This window comes from Trachurus japonicus, chromosome 8 (genome assembly GCF_045865225.1).
Source record: "Trachurus japonicus isolate A0001 chromosome 8, Traja_1.0".
In the NCBI taxonomy this organism is placed as follows: domain Eukaryota; kingdom Metazoa; phylum Chordata; class Actinopteri; order Carangiformes; family Carangidae; genus Trachurus; species Trachurus japonicus.
Genome location: NC_140914.1, coordinates 22,248,157 through 22,266,508, shown reverse-complemented (window position 1 = coordinate 22,266,508; position 18,352 = coordinate 22,248,157). Strand labels below are relative to the sequence as shown.

General features: G+C 40.3%; 1 protein-coding gene across 2 annotated transcripts in view; it reads right to left on the bottom strand.

Annotated features, from left to right (window-relative positions):
• Positions 1–18,352, bottom strand: part of prkcbb (protein kinase C, beta b) — an 85,079-nt gene that overhangs the window by 45,605 nt on the left and 21,122 nt on the right. For both annotated transcript variants that reach the window (XM_085784684.1, XM_085784683.1), the window contains exons 3-5: positions 13,541–13,623; positions 4,650–4,761; positions 3,583–3,711 (exon numbers count right to left, since the gene is read on the bottom strand). In XM_085784684.1, the coding sequence (XP_085640810.1) occupies positions 3,583–3,711; positions 4,650–4,761; positions 13,541–13,623 (324 nt within the window). The remainder of the gene's footprint in view (positions 1–3,582; positions 3,712–4,649; positions 4,762–13,540; positions 13,624–18,352) is intronic.

The following is an 18,352-nucleotide window of genomic DNA, read 5'->3' as shown; positions in this document are numbered from 1 at the left end:
TTTCCATCAATATCTATTAAAGTCATTGAATTAAAACCATGACTACTATGAGTTTTCAATGAATTTGAATAATTTTAACTAATTGATCTGTTGATGTCGAAAGTTGTGAAGAGCTGTGTTTATTTTGAGTAATATTTGACTGGCTGTCTCTAAACAAAACACTGTGTCCTGTTAATACAGCTACTGTATACTACTCAATACTATGAGCCCATGAAGGCTGTCAGGTACAACCATCCTAAACCAGTTATTCACCTTATAACATTACACTACTGTATGCAGTTGCTTCCAGACACACATTAAAGGGACAATATGTGACATTTACCCCCATCTAGCGGTGCGGTTGCATGTCGGCACGTATTCTTGCTGTTGCGTTTACGTAAACTCGGGCAGAAGTCAGAAAAACAACACACGCTGCATGTATCAGGATAAACAAGCCTCTATGTAAACAAACGGTCCGCCAGCACGAGGCAAAACAATACAGGCGTGACAATATGTTGTCATGGCGATGTCGTATTGTTTACCTGACCCACGTTTTACCGGCTTTCTCTCGTCGAGTAAAATAACATCCAGTCGGTTTGCCGACGGCGTCACTCACGGCGTCATTCAGGTGTCTGACTGCACCTGAAGGCAACACCAGTGCCTCCGTCCTTCCTCACACTAGCTACACGGTGGTGACAGTTTTAACAGGCGCTGTCTGGAAAACTTTCTCCCCGAGCCGAGAAGCTCCGGCGGCCCGAGTTTGTGGTTACTTACAGCCACGGTGACACTGAACGTAAAACATGGCGATTCAACATGGCAGAGAAGGTTCGGTGAACCCCCCCCCCTGTATGTTTGTAACGACTTGTAACATCTCATTCTAAGGTACGAGAAAGCGCTCGTTTGTATGCGGGCGCGATTCCACTTCAGTGAAATACGTATTTATGAAAGCGATATTTGATTTTTGTCAATAAAAAGCCAATAAAGTCCCATACTGTCCCTTTAAGACCCAGAAAATGATGGTTATCTTAGAATAAAAGTAAAGGGAGAAATCTGAGAAGAAATGAGACGTACTACTATACACCCACACTATACACAATACACCAGGGGCCTCATGTATCAATGTTGCGTATGCACAAAAAAGTGGTGTACGTCATTTCCCACGCCAACGTTCAGATGTATCAAAAGTGAAATGACCGTGGAAAAGTGCGGTGGCCCACGCCAACTCCATAGCTGGCGTACGCACGTTTCTACAGCTATTGTTCCTTTGGCGACACTTAGAGGTGAAGCTGTGAAACTGTTAATAATGTGAAAACAATTAGTCCTCAGAGTAATGTGCACATCAGAGACACATTTATGAACAACCCATCCACGTGTTGCAATTAGATAGGTGGATATAAAAGAACGCGCAAAGTGGTACCGTCAGCTTTAGTTTTAAGATATTGCAGATGCTGCAGTGCGAAGTGAATGTACAGATGCATCACATATTAACAAACATTGAGGCGAGATGGCTGGTTCAGCGCACGATTCATTCATTCAGCATAGTTGGGAACAGATTACAGGCTGGCACTGCAAAGTAAATGTATTTGTTTAATTGTCCTATAACCCCCGATGCACACTGAGCATGTCCGCCCAGATATCACACTGTCAGTGACTTTCTTTTTTTGCTGGTTAAATTACACAGACTGTGTGAAGTACTTAATGTCAATAAACACATGCGTAAAGTTGGACATGTGTCTTTATCAGCCTCCCTGGCGCACTTCTGCATTTATTTACTACGCGATCTGTGTATAAAAAAAGGCAAATGACAATCATAAATCCATTTCACATAATTTAATTATCGAGTACATTGTCTGCTTTCATTTGGGATGACAGCGGTCCTCCGCCCCACGTTCACCTTTATATAACACACACACACTCTCCCACCCCCTTTGTGATGGTGCCGGAGGACGGCAAAAAAAAAAAAAAAAAGATGCTTACACGGCTCAACTTTATCGAGGAGCACCTTCAACTCAAATTTGGTTAAATTGCTCTTCCTCACAGTTTTTCATGGTGTTATCTGACCGTAAAGAGAAGGGAATCTTTGGTGCAGGCCTTATTTACATTGATTTGCATATTTAAATGGAGGCGTGGACAGGGAGGAGTTCGGCACTTCTACATGTGCGCTCAATTCCACGTTGATTGGGATGTACAAAGGAAAAGTGCTTGGATCCATGCGTATGCATACTTTGATACATCAGATTTTCTTTGTGCGTACGACAGTTTCTGGATTCTGGCGTACGCCATGTTTCAGTATGAAATCCACGCAAGTATTGATACATGAGGCCCCAGAAGTCAGTGCAGAAGGTTAACAGCTAATACGTTCATTCTCCTGATTTAACTCTATCATAAGTTGTCCACCACCTTTGGCTGACAATTAAATAATTCAAAGGCATTTTGCCTTAATGTGATCCTCCACAATTTAGAATAAAGGAGTCTGAAGCCAGAATCCTGGTTGATACCTACAGCAATATCAGAATGATGGCAACTGCATACAATTAAATTGATTTGCTAATTTGGGGTGAGGCTGCAGAACAGACAATACTATTTGCAAAATGCAACAGCAGCAAAGTACAAGTACTTAAAGCAGATATCAGTGGCACGGCCGTTTCGGCTAATGCTGTGTTCAAGGCAGGCTTTTGAAACCGTAAGTTACAGCTTCAAGTCACAACTACGACTTGGTAGCGTTCCAGGTAACCCGTAGCTCGTGTTTTTACCGTCCTGTTGTCTGTGAAAGTTCCCTATAACGGCCACTCGTAACTTCCGACCCGTGAACTCGTACCAGATCGAACTGGTATGACTTCACAGGAAGGAAAAACACAAAGTACGAGTTTCCTTGAACGCACCATGAGTTAGCAGCCCCCGCCCTTGTCAGGCATCAATTGGTCCTCGTGCTACGTCACCACATTCACGCGCATCCCTTGGCTGCACACACAGCCCTTCATGCCGTTCTCTCCCCTCATTGGATAACACTTGTATCCCACAAGGAAAATTTTCTCCTCGGGTTACAGCAGAGCAGAGTGACGGAGAGACTCGTGTTTAGGCTGAAATACTTCATGTAAGTGATTGCTGACGGAAAATAGGACTATTTAGGACTTATATTAACAAAAACATTCCACTGATATCTGCTTTAAAATAAATCTGGTTTTAATTCTCAGCTCAGTCAGTCATGAACGACCATGACTACCATGAATAACCAAGAGTTGCTGAACACACGAACTTGGACCTTCATGTTGTCTACAAACATACATTAGTTTTTCAATGAACATCATTAGATTATACACTTTGTTCAACATGAATAAGAAATAATCAGGCCCGGAACAGTATACTGAGTATTTGTGTTGCTCTACTATCATTTGAACCTAATATCTATTATGTAAATTAAAGTAATTTTTGAATATCATTTCTTAGGCTCACTTCATTCAGCCCCGTCACATCAACCAGCAGAGGGTGATAGAGGACTGGTACTCTACAGTAATGTCTGGATGAATGTGTATCTGTTTTTGATGACGGTCTAAGTGTGTGTGTGTGTGTGTGTGTGTGTGTGTGTGTCTTAGATATACTTACTGGTAACAGTGAGTACATTAGTCTTGACCTCAGCGGTGATCATGAGGCGACCTCTCCTCTCAGTGTGGTCTGTCCCACACAGGCTGGGCACGTTGGCCACACAGCGCTTATGGATGTTCATCATACAGTCTGGAAAACACACACACATACAGTAGATACAGTATTTATCTGGTGCTGTTGATTCTCTGGGAATAATTGGTTAAATGGAACATTTTTCAGGAGTAATGCTTACTGGTAACAGTGAGTACATTAGTCTTGACCTCAGCAGTGTTTTATCATTTTTGAGAAACCATGCAACTACAAATAGGTATAAATAGCTTTCCGTGGATATATACAAACACCTTTTACAGATGACTGCTAGGTTAGTCTAGCTGCAATTAAAGCAGAAGTAAGCGATCCGGTCGTTTTGGCTAATGCTGTGTTCCAGGCCGGCTTTTGAAACCGTAAATTACAGCTTCAAGTCACAACTTACGACTTTGTAGCGTTCCAGGCAACCCACTTGTGTTTTTCCGACCTGTTTTACCGGTGAAAGTCACTGTAACGGCCACTCGTAACTTCCGACCCGTGAACTCGTACCAGATCGAACTGGTACGACTTCACAGGTCGGAAAAACACGAGTTACGAGTTGCCTTGAACGCACCATAACAGTCCTCGTCCCTACGTCACCGCTTCACGCGCATCCCTTGGCTGCACACACAGCCCTGCATGCCGTTCTCTCTCCTCATTGGATAAAAATTGTAGGATACGAGAAAAGTTTTCTCCTCGGCGCAGAGCAGAGTGACTGACAGACCCGTGTTTCGGTCCAAACACTCTATGTAAGTGATTGCTGTTGGAAGATATAACTATTTAAGACTTATATTAACACAAAAATATCGCTTACTTCTGCTTTAAGATATGATTAAAAGCAAAGGGGAAATTACTGTAGACAAAGAAAGATGTTGGCTCAACTGGTGCAAGAATACCAGCTACGCCTATTAGCTGTAAATACTGATACGAGGGTAAAGGCTAAGGAGTGATGCTGCATATGTCTGCTAATGGCAATATGATGAATCCAAAAGACAACATACGGTCACATCTCATGCCCTGGTGTATGAGGCCGTAGAGCAGAGAGCCACAGTGGTCACAGAAAGTCGGGCTGGAGTAGGTGTGGATCTTAAACTTGTGCTTTGCCCTCGGATCCTGGAGAGAGAAGAGAGAAAGAAATGCCATTTTACTTCTTTTCAACACATTCATCTTGATCACTTTCCAACTACCACCTATCCTCTCAACTGTTGTGTAGGATAATGCAGTATTTATAATTTTATGTACTGCACATGTTGCATGCTGTGACTGTGGGTGAGTATACAGGTATTTGCACTGTATTCTGCTAGGCAGGTTTCACTGGCATTCCTTTGTTCATATGAATTTAGAAACTACACAAAGGCAGATACACATATGACCACTGTGTGTGTCTGTGTGTGTGTGTGTGCACGCACAATACATGCAATGCCACAAGCGAGCTCTGTAGTGAGTCGTTCTCCAAGAAGTTTATTAAAGCCCCACTGAAATTAAATGATTAAATGACAACAGAAGTGCAGCATATATGCAAGAGTTCATATCAGGTCACACACACATGCACAGGCATGGAGACATGGGTCAAGGACGCATAGATAGACTTCTCACTGACTCTAAAATCCTTCATTCTTCATATGATAACAGCATAGAGACACTAAACTAAAATCTGAAATAATTCTCAATATTGGGTGATTTTTTTTCTTTTAAATATTATGTGCTTTGGGCTGAGAAGAGAAAACTCAAGTACCAATTCCCCTTTCATAAACATTTGTATATGAGGCGTAACAAGGGCAGAAACACTTTCTATTTCTGTCTGATGTGTGAGTGCGTTTGTATATATATTTGTGTGTGTGTGCGTGTGTGTGTGTGGCTGAGTTTTACCATATTTGTTGGGTTGAAAGATCAGATCATTACATTTGGTTTGTTATTGGGTTATGGTTACAGTCAGAATTAGTTTAGGTGTCTGTAAGAGAAGGAGAGAGTCCTGCAGCCATGGCTCAGTGGGCATCCACACCTGCATCTCAACACTTGTTTCAGTGGCTAACACACACACACACACACACGCCATACATGGACCCATGGGTGGTGAGAACATCTAATACACCACTTGAGAGGGATCCAGGTTGTGCGGTGAAGTGGGGACACTTCAGTGTAGGAGTTACAGTATTTCTGCCAAGGGGATCCATCACAGTTACCAAACATACAAGATATTTACTGTTAATATGAATTTCAAATGGATCTTCTCATTTCTAAGATCTTTGATGGCATCAAATACACAAGTGCTTACTGCCAAGGAGAACATTTTTGCATTTAAACCGATTCGGTCAAGTGTGTGTGTGTGTGTGTGTGTGTGTGTGTGTGTGTGTGTGTGTGTGTGTGTGTAAACTTGTGTGTGTGTTCATGTTGTTCCAGCTCATGAGCCAGAAAAAGGAGCTGATTGATCTCTTGCTCTCCTCAACACCTGTCCTGGAAAATAATGTTTAATTTAGGCTGCTACTGCCGGAATTATACCCAGCTTCCCCAAGGTGTCTTCAGAAATGTGTGTGTGCGCTTGTTAAGTCTGAATGATTGTGCGGCTGCCTGCGATTGCTTGTGTGTAGGCGTGTGGGTTTCTTTGCATAACTGTGTATGTGTTTGCATTTGCGCGTGAGCATCTGTGTGTGTTTGTTTCCCTGCCGGTTCTCCTCTTTCTCAAGGACAAGACCACCTCCTGCTTGTTTTTTGTTCCTCTGAAAAATAAGGGAACATTGTGCTGCTGAAGCTCCAGTGATGAGCAACAGCAGACAAGGAGCAATATGAGGGCTGGTGAAAGAGGGGGCAGCTTCTTTATAAACACTAATGATTCAATAAATCCGCCTTGAAATATCAAAGATCAGACACAAAACAACTTGGGGAAAAAAGGAGGAACCGTTAATGGGGACAAAAAAAACATCACCATCCTCCTCCTCCTCTTTTATACATCACAACACGATCTTTGTTGATGGCTCATCAGTCAAATCACAAGAATGACAGATATGACGTGGTGCCATGCCAACACAGTTGTCAAAAAGGTTTACCACGCTACACAACTGTTACAAATACGCCTGATGAAGTACGTAGTATATCCAATAAGTGACTGAGTGCCTTTCTCTTCCCTTTAATGCTCAGCCTTTTTCTGATACAGTAAATCAGTGTCATTTAGTTCATTTCTTTTAAAAGACCAAACCAGATTTTCAAAACTCCACTTGTTTTATTAAATGAAATTAAAAAAAAGAAGTTTGTTGCTGATGTTTTTTTTGTCTTAGAAATGAGAAGATCCATTTGAAATTCATATTACAGTAACAGTAAATATCTTGCATGTTTGGTAACTGTGATGGATCCCCTTGGCAGAAATACTGTAACTCCTACACTGAAGTTTCCCCACTTCACCGCACAACCTGGATCCCTTTACTGTTTGTTTGTTTACCAACAATACTTGTTTTTAATTTCTCACTTAATTTTTCTAACCGAGAGCCCACTCATGATGACTATGGTGCGGTGTGGTGCACCTGGACAAATAAGTGTACTGCATGACATGCGCTGCGTTAGTAGGTGTCTAAACATAACATTAACACAAGATGCCTCAACATGCTGTTTTGACTGTTTTCTTGTAATCATGCTTTGTCTCCCTTTTTTGTTTTGATTAACCACTCTGCTGTTCATTGTTTTCTCTACCAACATCATCAGTCAAGTCCCCACACACAAAGACACACACATCTTGTCATGTCAATCTTGATGCTGAGTGACAGGCAGACAGGGTCTTGACTCACAGTCACCGACCAAAAAAAAACATTTTTTTCCTTCCTTTATTGATTTTGTGTTCTAGTCCACTCACTCCTCGTGGGTTACTACTCACTGACTCTCTCACCTTTCTACAGTGACAACTATCAAACAGTATCCTGCCTACACAGAGTAAGGTCACCTTAAAACTGCTGTGTCTTAAACCACCAGATGTTTGACGCCCGGCTTATTTGCATTTTCCTTCTAGCTTTATCATTATGAGTTTCTTTCATCATGTGCACTCTGTCCACTTTGTTTTTGTAGCCTGAATTCTTTGTAGCTGGTTTTCATGCAGTTATAATTTCAGTTATCTGAATGCACCACACTAGGATCCAGTTACACATTCAAACAAATCTGAATACAGGCATAATAATAAAAAAAAATCAAGTATCAAGTAGCCAAACTGTACTTGTCTTCCTTTACAGCAAGAGCCTTAAACCATAACATCTATTATTTTGGTACAAGGCTCTTTCACTAATTTGTGCTTTGTCAACCACAGATGTCAGGGTTTGACTTCATACTGTATTTAGTTTATCTTAGTTTATTTAATGTGATGATCCATGAGCCATAAACTTAGTACAAGCAGTGCCTTTACTGAAAAGCATCCCAGCAGACTGATTAGTGGATGGAATACCTCTGTTGAAGTGGGTAACTTCCTTTTCCTTTCCAGACAATCTTTCAAATTATATTTAAGTCTTTCCACCCACTCTGATTCAATAACAGACTGCACACTCGCTTTTCTATGAAAAAGAACAAAAACAAATGTAATGGAACAGAGACAGCAGAAGTTGCAAAAGAAATAAAGTGCCATTGTGTTTATCCCCCTCAGGCAATTCTTCCTCTGGGAATCTTCAAGTGTTCATGTGTGAGAGACTATTTAAGGGATTTCTTGTTGATTGAATGAGATACAAGAAGCAAACACTGAAAAATAATAGTAATGGCATAACACAAGCAGTGAATGAAGGAGTGATAAACATAGAGAGAAGAACAGAGTGAGGAGAGGGATGAGGAGGATGGTGACTTCTTCACTCTGTGAATATAATTCCTCTCCTTCTTCCCTCCATATGGTAATCTCAATGTCTCCCTCTGTCATCAGCCCTCCTCCTCTATCAACGGTTACCTTGTGGTTTTGATGCAGTTTTTTTACCATCTGGTTACACACACACTGTTAAATATATCATTATATCAGGATATATGACTTTTGCTCATATTTACATTCAGTGTAAAAACATATTTTTAGTTGTTGCAGCTAAGAAAGAGATAGGCTCTCAGAATATAGAAAAGGCTATGGAGTGACATGCCTTCAAAATTGCGGCGTCGCTCCAGTCCAACAAACTAGATGTTTATCTGCTTGTTCTGATAAGATCATTTAGGGACTACTCTCACTTGTGCAGCTGACAATGATTTAGCTTCACTGTTTTAAAATAATCATTTTAATTTGTTAAGAAGGAAAAACACTAAACTGAAGGCTATAGCTGTGTGAAATGTGTGAAACTTATTATTATAAATCACCATAAATTAAGGGCTGTGCTATGATTTTGACTCTATGGTCTTGTAAGAATGACATAAAAAAAAAGCAATAGCCAATGGGAAAAGTCCATCTCTGTCACATGGGTAAAACCTGACTGTTGTTCCTGTGTTTGCGCTTCAATTTCCTCTCACACTCCAAAGACATGCAGGTTAGCTCAACTGGACAGTATAATTTGTCCAGGGCAGTGAATGTGGGTCTGTGTAGATGTGTTAGCCTTGTGTTACACTGTCCAGGAAGCCGTCTGCCTCTCACATACAGAGACTCACTGGGAGAGAAGCCATCAACTTCCTGCTTCAGTTCTGTGTCATATGCTGAACACAAAGATAATCAATGTCTGGAAATGAGAATATACTATTTGTTATACATGCATGTATTGGTAGTATGTATAGTATGGATGTATAGTATCATATGATATGTTATTTTCTGCCATACAGTATATGGCCTTGTCATTGACATGTCAGATGAACAAAAGCGCAAAAAGCAAAGCTCTAGCAGGAGCAATATAAGCAGCAACTCTCATCTTGCCCACTGTTTAAATAAGGATGGTCCATGAACAAATCCCACCATCATATCAGAGGAAAATGAATAAGATGCTCCCTTGATGTCAGACCCTCAGATTTCACTATAAGAGGGTTAAAGTTATATAATTCTTCCTTATTACAATGTCTAAAGAGGACTACATCTATGTTATTAATCTTTTAAATGTTTGTACCAGTTCTTATACCATGAAATATCAATGATTCCAATGTGGTAATGTGTCGTTTTGACTAAAGAAGATTTTTTTTTAAGTTATTTTGGAGAATTTTTGCTTTTGTTCAACTATATGGTGCTTTTAATGGTTATACTCCCTGAGTCTTTTACCTTAATGACTGACACTGATAGAGATAGTAACACAAATATCTATCACTATTGAAATGTCACTTCTGGTTAGTAACAGAATTATTATTGCTTTCCCTGACTTCTCTGGAGAGCTGATTAAATCCCTTGAGATTTATCTCCAAAAAAACTGAGAAAAAAAAAATCTCATGATATTCCTGGAATTCGAAGTCTGTAGATAAGCTGTTAATAATAAATAGATAAATCTAGATATATTCTTGTTTTCACATTGTTTGCTAAACTAGTTTGGAGCAGTGATATCCTTGAACATACACAGAAACACAGTGAAGACACACACACACACACACACACACTGGATTCTATACCATTAGTGGGCTGTGGGCCTGAAATGTAGGTTTCATTAGAGGATCTCATCCCTCGACTGCTCCCACAGGGAAACCATTCTATTAACCCAGATCTATAATTGACTTCTCCTTTTAAACATACATAGCTGACGGAGGGAGGAGAGAGGGACTGGCAAGAGGTACAATGGGAGTGGTGGGCTGATTGATACAGACATTGAGACAGTGTTGCAGATTAGACTGAATAAATCTTCTTCCTGCTAACTGTTTCTCCTTCGATCGATTCATTTTTCTGTTGTCCTTCAAAAACACCTTGTTTTGCGTTTTCTCGATGGATGCGACACATAAAGACGTCACCTCACTAATACTAACAGACAATTTATTCTGACACAGTGCAACTACAGCTTACTAAATTGCTTGCCTCAGTTTATCGGTGAAGTATTTCAATCAATAACATGCCAGTCACAAATTCCCAAGGCCCAACAAGATTCTGTTTACTATCATTGAAGGCAAATAAAAACAGCCAATGTTCACATTTGAGAAGAGGAATCTTTTTTTGGCTCAAAAATATTTATTAAAACTGTTGCCAACCTTTAGTAAAATTAATCAAATAACTGATTTTGATGATCGTATCGGCTCCACGCTGACACTGTTGGCTCCAAGAATCTTTTGAATCTGTAAATATTTTGGCTACTTTTTTAGCAGAGCAGTACTATTCAATTTGAACTGAAAATGTTCTACGAAGTGATGATCTGCATCACTCAGTGATAATTACAATCCTGTTGTTTTCTCTTAGAAACAGAGAAAAATGTAAATCAGATTTACGTAACCTAAAAAAAAAAAAGCACAAGAATAAAAATCAAAACACAACTAGCTATTTTTCAGCAATAACTCGGCTTCGTTGTTTTAAGAAACAAAATCATCCAGAAACTGTCTTATAATCTGTTGCATGATCAAGCTGAAAATAAATGAAGCAGTTAGGGCTGATGACTGCTGGAAATGTTCTGCTCTCTGTGTTTCAAGTTCAAAGAGCCACTTCTGTGCAGGTGTGCGTGGGTGAAAACAATGTGTTGAGCTCTAAATCTGACAGCATTATTAGAAAATCTTCATCCAGGTGTTGCGTAATGTTCCATGGAAAAGACCACACTGAACAATGTTTTGCCCCTGACTTATGCAGAGAATTTACCATCATTTTAAAAAGACATTCCATTGCATATCATTTTTTTTATTTGTCTTATGTATTACAAAATGACACCATATTGAAGCAATTATATGTCCTCTGCATTGAGACCCTCCTCACCTACTTTCTTCTATAATCAGAAGATGAGGCTACCTGTCCTCCTGTCTCCTGTGTCTAAATGAGAAGCTAGTTTGGAGCAGAGCTATCCTACATTCCCACTGTGCGGGAACTGAGGTCGTAAGGCCATGACCTCATTAAGGAAATGACATCGTGGGGGTGGCGAGGCCCCGTAATTAAGAGCAGGGGCCCCCTGGGTGGAGTGGCATTTAAATAGAGGATGTACAGACTAGAGTAAGATATAGGGAGGGAGGTATGGTGGAGAGAGAGCTGGTGGAATAGACTTTCAAGGAGGGGAGAGTTAAATGTCTGACAAATATAGAAGTATGAGGGGCGAGAAAAGAGTGACATTCGAGATGACTAACGAAGAACAGGCTGAAACATGTTGGTTTCAAAAAGCCAAGCAGAAGGTTTTACAATAGGGTAGGGAATTATAAGCAACACTCCTGGGATATCAGCATCTTTCTGATGGAGCAATGGGTTCTTAATCTACAGATGGACAGCAGGCAAAGGGACAGATATCTCTTTAGGGCCTTGAAACAAGTAACAATGTAATGTGTGACAAGAAAGACTGCATGTTAATTCTTCTTTGATGACTTCTATTGTATTAACAGCATTACCGGCAAGGTACATTTAAGAGGTAATAAAATGCAAGGACTCAGCAATAGGATGCATACATACGGCTGCTGGTGTCACACTGTACTGCTGTTTGACATTTGGTAGCCAAATGCATGACAAAGAAGATCCCTGCCAAACATTAATGTTAACAATGTAGGATTTTAAAATCCAAACAATCAATCTTGCATTTTGTTTAGCCTCAACGATGCTCAACAATATCCAGAGAGAACTGACTGCTGTTGTAGCCTGCATCATTAAAATAACAGTGTTTGATATCAGATCGTAATAAATGCACTTATGAATGTGATTGGCTGTGGTGACGTAGCTGCCAATAATTAATGGATTTATTAATTGAGAAAATAATTGACAGATTGACCCCAATAATGAACATATCTGCTACTTTCTGAATAAAAAAGAAAATATCCAGTATTAAGTTATTTGTAAGAAAGGGCGAGGGAAGCTGTCAGGTGAAAGAACGTCAAATATATATTTGTCAGAAAGACATATAATAAGATAAGATAAGAGACTGCAGAGACTTATCAGTTACACAGAATACGCCACAGGAAGTCAAACAGCCAGCACCAGCATTTCCTCTGGAGGCGGCTCACTAAGTGTACTTGTCAGACTGAAAGGGCACTCCAGAAGGAGGTAAGGACATGACAAAGGAACTCAGAGACCCCTGGGTTTTTGAGAGGATGAGGGTGGCATCCTGAGAGTGCTCTTAAGAGAAGAAGGCAACTAATTTTATCCTCTTGATAGGATACTTTAGAGAACCGGGCTACATTTTAAGAATATGAATCAGAGAAAAGACACTTTTGTTCTCGGCCCCTTGACTTGAGACAATCATAAAAGTACCACTTAAAGGCTCTTCCTGTAGTAAGAGCAGATGAGGAGATGAAAAGGACATTCAGGGGAATTAACAAAATAAGGTCAGGAACCGCTTTTGACCTTAAACATTACAGTGAACAGTATGTATGTACTGTAATGCATAGGGGGATACAGAGAAGTTAACTGATGTAAACTGTGATATGCACTGCAACACACAACCACAGTCATACATGTTTATGATGTTTTTGTAGCACGCAGATGTTTTTCTCTGTAGTTGATACTGAGAGGAGATAAGGAAAACACAGCAGTTCAACTCTTCTAATGGATTAAATGTGTGAGCCAAAAGTATCAAGAGTGGATTCAGACACCTATCTTACTTTAAAACTAACAAGTGAATCAATATAAAGTTACATTTCTTTGGTCAACATTGATCCCACTATTTTTAACAGAATATTCTTGAATGCAAGACAAGAAACAGAAAATGAGAAGAGAGAAAAAGATGGGTGCTCAACCGTAACACTGGTGGTGACAGGTGATCGGGGCTCATGAGCTGGAAATGTCTGTGCAATTTCTGTGTCTCACTTGCGCTCATATGTCTTTCACTATTCAATCTCACAGCCGCAGAGTTAAAATGATTCATTTATTTGTACTCACATCTGATGCCGGTCCTTTATCAGCTCCTGGACAGGAGAAAGTGACAAACTCATGGCAGCGTTTGTGAACCACGAAACAACACACTGCAGAGAGGAAAAGAGAGAGAATATTTATTGACAGTTGCCTCAGTAAAAATCTTTACACATCGGAGCTCTGTGTGCAAGGTATTCATGATGAGGATTTTTTTTTTTAAAGCAATCTTCCGGCCTGGTTGTTAAACTCACACCACCATCATGATGAATGGCGTGTGTATTCTGCAGAGCCTTCCAGTGCCAGAAATCAGTACACAAACATTCATTAGCAGTAGACCCAACGCCGGTCTGTTTTAATAAGAATATTTGCAATATGTTGTATGCATGTCTCTGATATATAATTAGCAGTAATATATTTTTTACCGTAATGGGAATCACACTGTATTTGTGTCAAGCAGCTGTGGTGTGAATGAGTTGAGCTGAACATTTTACAGACAGATTGTATAACATCTGGGACATGTGGAAGTGTGCTCACCATCTATAGTGACAGAATGTAATCCCACTCCTATGTACATTACATCATATGGTGACTTTCTGTATGCACTGTGCTGCTGGCTGACTTTGTAGACTTTAAAATGTTAAAGTGCGTTTCTGAATTAACATAAAAGTATAAGTCAAGTTCAAGCTAAATTAAGTCTGATTTGGAGGCTCGATAAAAGCGGAGTTATTTTGCTGTCTCCGAGCGGTTAGACACAGCACTTACTTAACCTATGAAAAGCTTTAGGAGTGGTAAATGTACAGAGGGATGTTGTGCTTCTCTCTTAACACCCACACACTCTTATTGTCACTCCTGCACCGCTGACTCATTGTCAGCCACTGTGGATAAGAGCACCTTCTAAATGTCTACAATGTAATGAAAGATGATCTAACTTCATTTTGTACAGTATGTACTGTACCCAAAAATGACTTCTTATTAACAAAATTCCCTGTTCACTGGCTGTGAACAGGACAAAAAAAAAATCAGCATTTGCATAATAGTCAAGGTTTAGTTTAGCGCTTTTTTCCCTGGGCACAGATTTGTTGGAAATAACAAATATGCACATCAACACACACGGGAGATCAAAGAAAGCCTGTACAGAATCTACACAGGATGAAAAGCATAACATGGTTCCGCTTTTCAGGTTGGTAACAATCAGCAGTGCAGAAACATGTGACAGCTTCAATGCATAGCAAGCCTGTCAACTCCACCCTGATCAATGTCAGCTCCACTGACAGGCAAGACCGACATAGGAGGCTAAAAATATCTCACATCTCACACACATACACAGTCCTTATGATTACACAGAGAGAGATAGAGACAGAGAGAGAGAGGGAGAGAGGCAAGTGCTGTAAATGTACCGAACAGCAAAGATTTTGATGATAGCAGCAGCCAAGACAGGTTATGTAGCGACAACTGAAAATAATAATGCGAGCTTGACTCGACTTGCTCTACTGTAACACCAAAGGAGAGAAAAACTGAAATCTTGCAAAACCTGCTTGTCTGTATTGTATAACTCCATTAAAAGCAAGATTTTCTTTGCCTTACCAGTTACGTGACTTGACAGAAACATACTGTAAAACTGTCGTGTTTTAAATTAGAAATACTAAATGTGTGGCATTGTGATTTCGGACCATTGGTTGGACAAAATGTTCAAAAGCATCACATCATTTTGGACTTAGAAAAATGCAACAGACATTTTTTCCGACATTAATTGATAACGATCTGCATGTTAATCAATAACAGCAAGAACCCTAAGCTGAACCCCCTGAGAAACATAATGACTGTACAGTTACCGTCAGGAAATGTCAAAAAAACAACCCAAAAAGCCACACAAACATTTTATTCCATCAGACTGGCTGTAAAATACCAACCCAATGCTGAGGACTGAAATTCATGTTTAGTTGAAAATGTCAAAGTGTCAAAAGACTTTATTCTGCACACTTATGTACACATTTAATTAACCCAAGTACAGAAGTACAATTCAAGGTGATCTCATTGTAGGAATCCCAGCATTCACACTTTCACTGAAAATACTTACATTTTTAATCTGATTTGAAACTTGTGGTTGATACAGAGAATATTTGGTAGATGCCTACTTTGGATGCAAAAATGTGTGTGTGCTTGTAACAGAGTATTTTTAGATCGCAGTATTGCTACTTCACTTCGGTAAGGCTTCCAACTTCTTCACAGTGAAGGCTGTCTCTTTAAAAAATAATACTTACTGAATACTGAGAATTTGCATAACTGAACTCGAAGGTTGGGGAAGTATGATCACAGAAGCATTAAGGAATTTCATAATCACAGTTAAATAAGCACATCCTGACTTTTTCACTTTTCACAGTTTAGATGAGGGATTGGTGGAGAACACAACTTCTTATTTTATCATCTTCAAAATATGATTACATGATATTTTCATGGTACTGTAGTAAGTGGTCTCCTCTATTGTGTTGTGTACGGCTTTTCTATCACATTCTATTTGATTATATTCTACTGTCATCTCTACACTGATCAGAGAGGTTATAATTAATACAAAGACTTCCTCTCCAACTCACACACACGCAAATCATGTGCACCTCAATGGTACTTCACTCCCACGCAATATCCTCACACCACCCACTCACTGTGATGATACCACACACACACACACACACACACACACACACACACACACACACACACACAGACCACCCACTCATTCCCATGATATCACAGATTGAATACACAGAGTGAGGGGGGAGGGATAGAGATAGAGGAAGAGATATAACGGTGAGAACCGTGTGCACATATTGCTTCAAGGCAACTGTTCTTTTGGAGTATTGCTACTGCCAAATCCCTGACCAAAACACACATACGCACGCACACACACACACACACGCACACACAGATCTGTCTGTATTATGATAAGACCCTTGGGCCAAAACAAACAATACCTTATAACAAAAAAACACACCCTGACAGAAATGAAGTGTGCCCACCTTTTCTCACGTTAATCAAAGTCCCAACTCTCACCCACTCTAATCACCACCACCACCACCACCACTCCACCTCTTTCAATTCTACATCTGTTCTGCTGATACTGCATCTATTTGTAACGGTAAAGATTTAAAAAGACAGGCGACTTAATCCAACTCACCAAGCCAGACTAACAGGTAGCGCTAACAGAGGGCTGAACAGCACAGACAGATGTGATCTGATATGACACGTTGGTAGGTAGGTGCAGCAGTTGCATGGTCAAGGTCTTTTGGCTATCCTGTAAAAGTCACAATAAACAGGTAGTGTGTCTAAAGCAAAAGGCTGTTTTTTGCTTGTTGATGTTTCAATTGTATATGTCATCATACTGGAATATTATTAGCAATTCATTAACTATGGCATTCAGTTGAGATGGAGCTTTTTTTTCCACACACTTACTGGCTGTGAGTGTTACATGATTAGACATAAAAAGCTTTTTAATACCAATGCAAAATTGGATGAGTAGCTGGAGCTACAGTTGTATCTAGTTTACAGACAGACAAGCTTTAACAATGTATTATGTTTTGTAAAATCTTTGTCTGAATGTATAACGTCAGCTGTCAGATAAATGTAGTGAGGAAAACTTCTAGCTTAAAGCTCCTGTACGGAGCTTTTAACTGGATACGCAAAAGTCTCTGGTTTCTGCTGGTCTCTGTTACCTACAACAGCAAATGAGCCCATCTAACTAATCAAATTCTATACCTCTGGAAGGCATGGTCAGGTCGGACCACTGACGAAACGATACGAATAGATACATTACGCTGCTAAAAAAAAAGAAGCATCCCATCTTCTTTCCGACGTTTCCAAAACAAATCTACATGCGCCGGCCAGACAAACATCTTCATGACAGTGGGTAATGCAGTCTTCATTCCGCCGCTTTCGTCCACAGGGGCCGCCAAAATCAACACTAAGTGAAAGGTCTGTACAGGGGCTTTAACTTCCTGTGTAGTTCAACTAGACACCCCCCCCCCCCAAAAAAAAAAAAATCAATCCTCTGTATCCTGGCAGAGTCTCAACTCCACATCATTTGAATGGAGATAATCTGGCTGAAGATGAGGAGTAGGACCACACCTCAAACACCCCTCTTCCTGTCACATGTCTCTGAACAGCTTCCTGCTCTGTATGCTCGCTTCTTCTCATTTTCCGTGACCTACCCTCCCTCTCTCCTTCTTTTTGTCTCTCTCTGTCGATCATCTGTCACAGTGTCCCCCCGGGGTCTGCTGAGCCCACAAGCCATGCCAGATCTTCCTTAAAGCCTTCACCACACCACAGTCTTCATCCTGCTCCTCCATCCCCATCTGCCTGTTACTGACAAGTTTCATATTCAAATTCTCAAATATTTTCATTACATCATGATGGGGCCCTTAGTCAAACTAAGAAACAATCCCAACACACACACCATGCCCTCTTGATGCCCTCTGTGTACTGATCTCAGTCTGATTCTGGTGCAGCTGGCACCCTGCATACTCCTCCATTATTTATTAAATATCCATGGATAACACACACACACACACACACACACACACACACACACACACACACACACACACACAATTGAACAGATATACAAATATGTCTTCCACATCTTTCTCTTCCTATCATGTCTTTTCTCTGTCCATCTGTCTCTTTTTCTTGTCTCCATCGCTCCCTCTCTCTTTGTCTGTTTCATCACTGTGGCTGAGACTTGGGCTGCTGCAGAGGTAAGCAGCCATGTAATGCACCTGTTGTGTCTACCTGAAACACTGGCTGAGTGATCAGTTACATAATCAGCCACCACGAGCTACTATTATT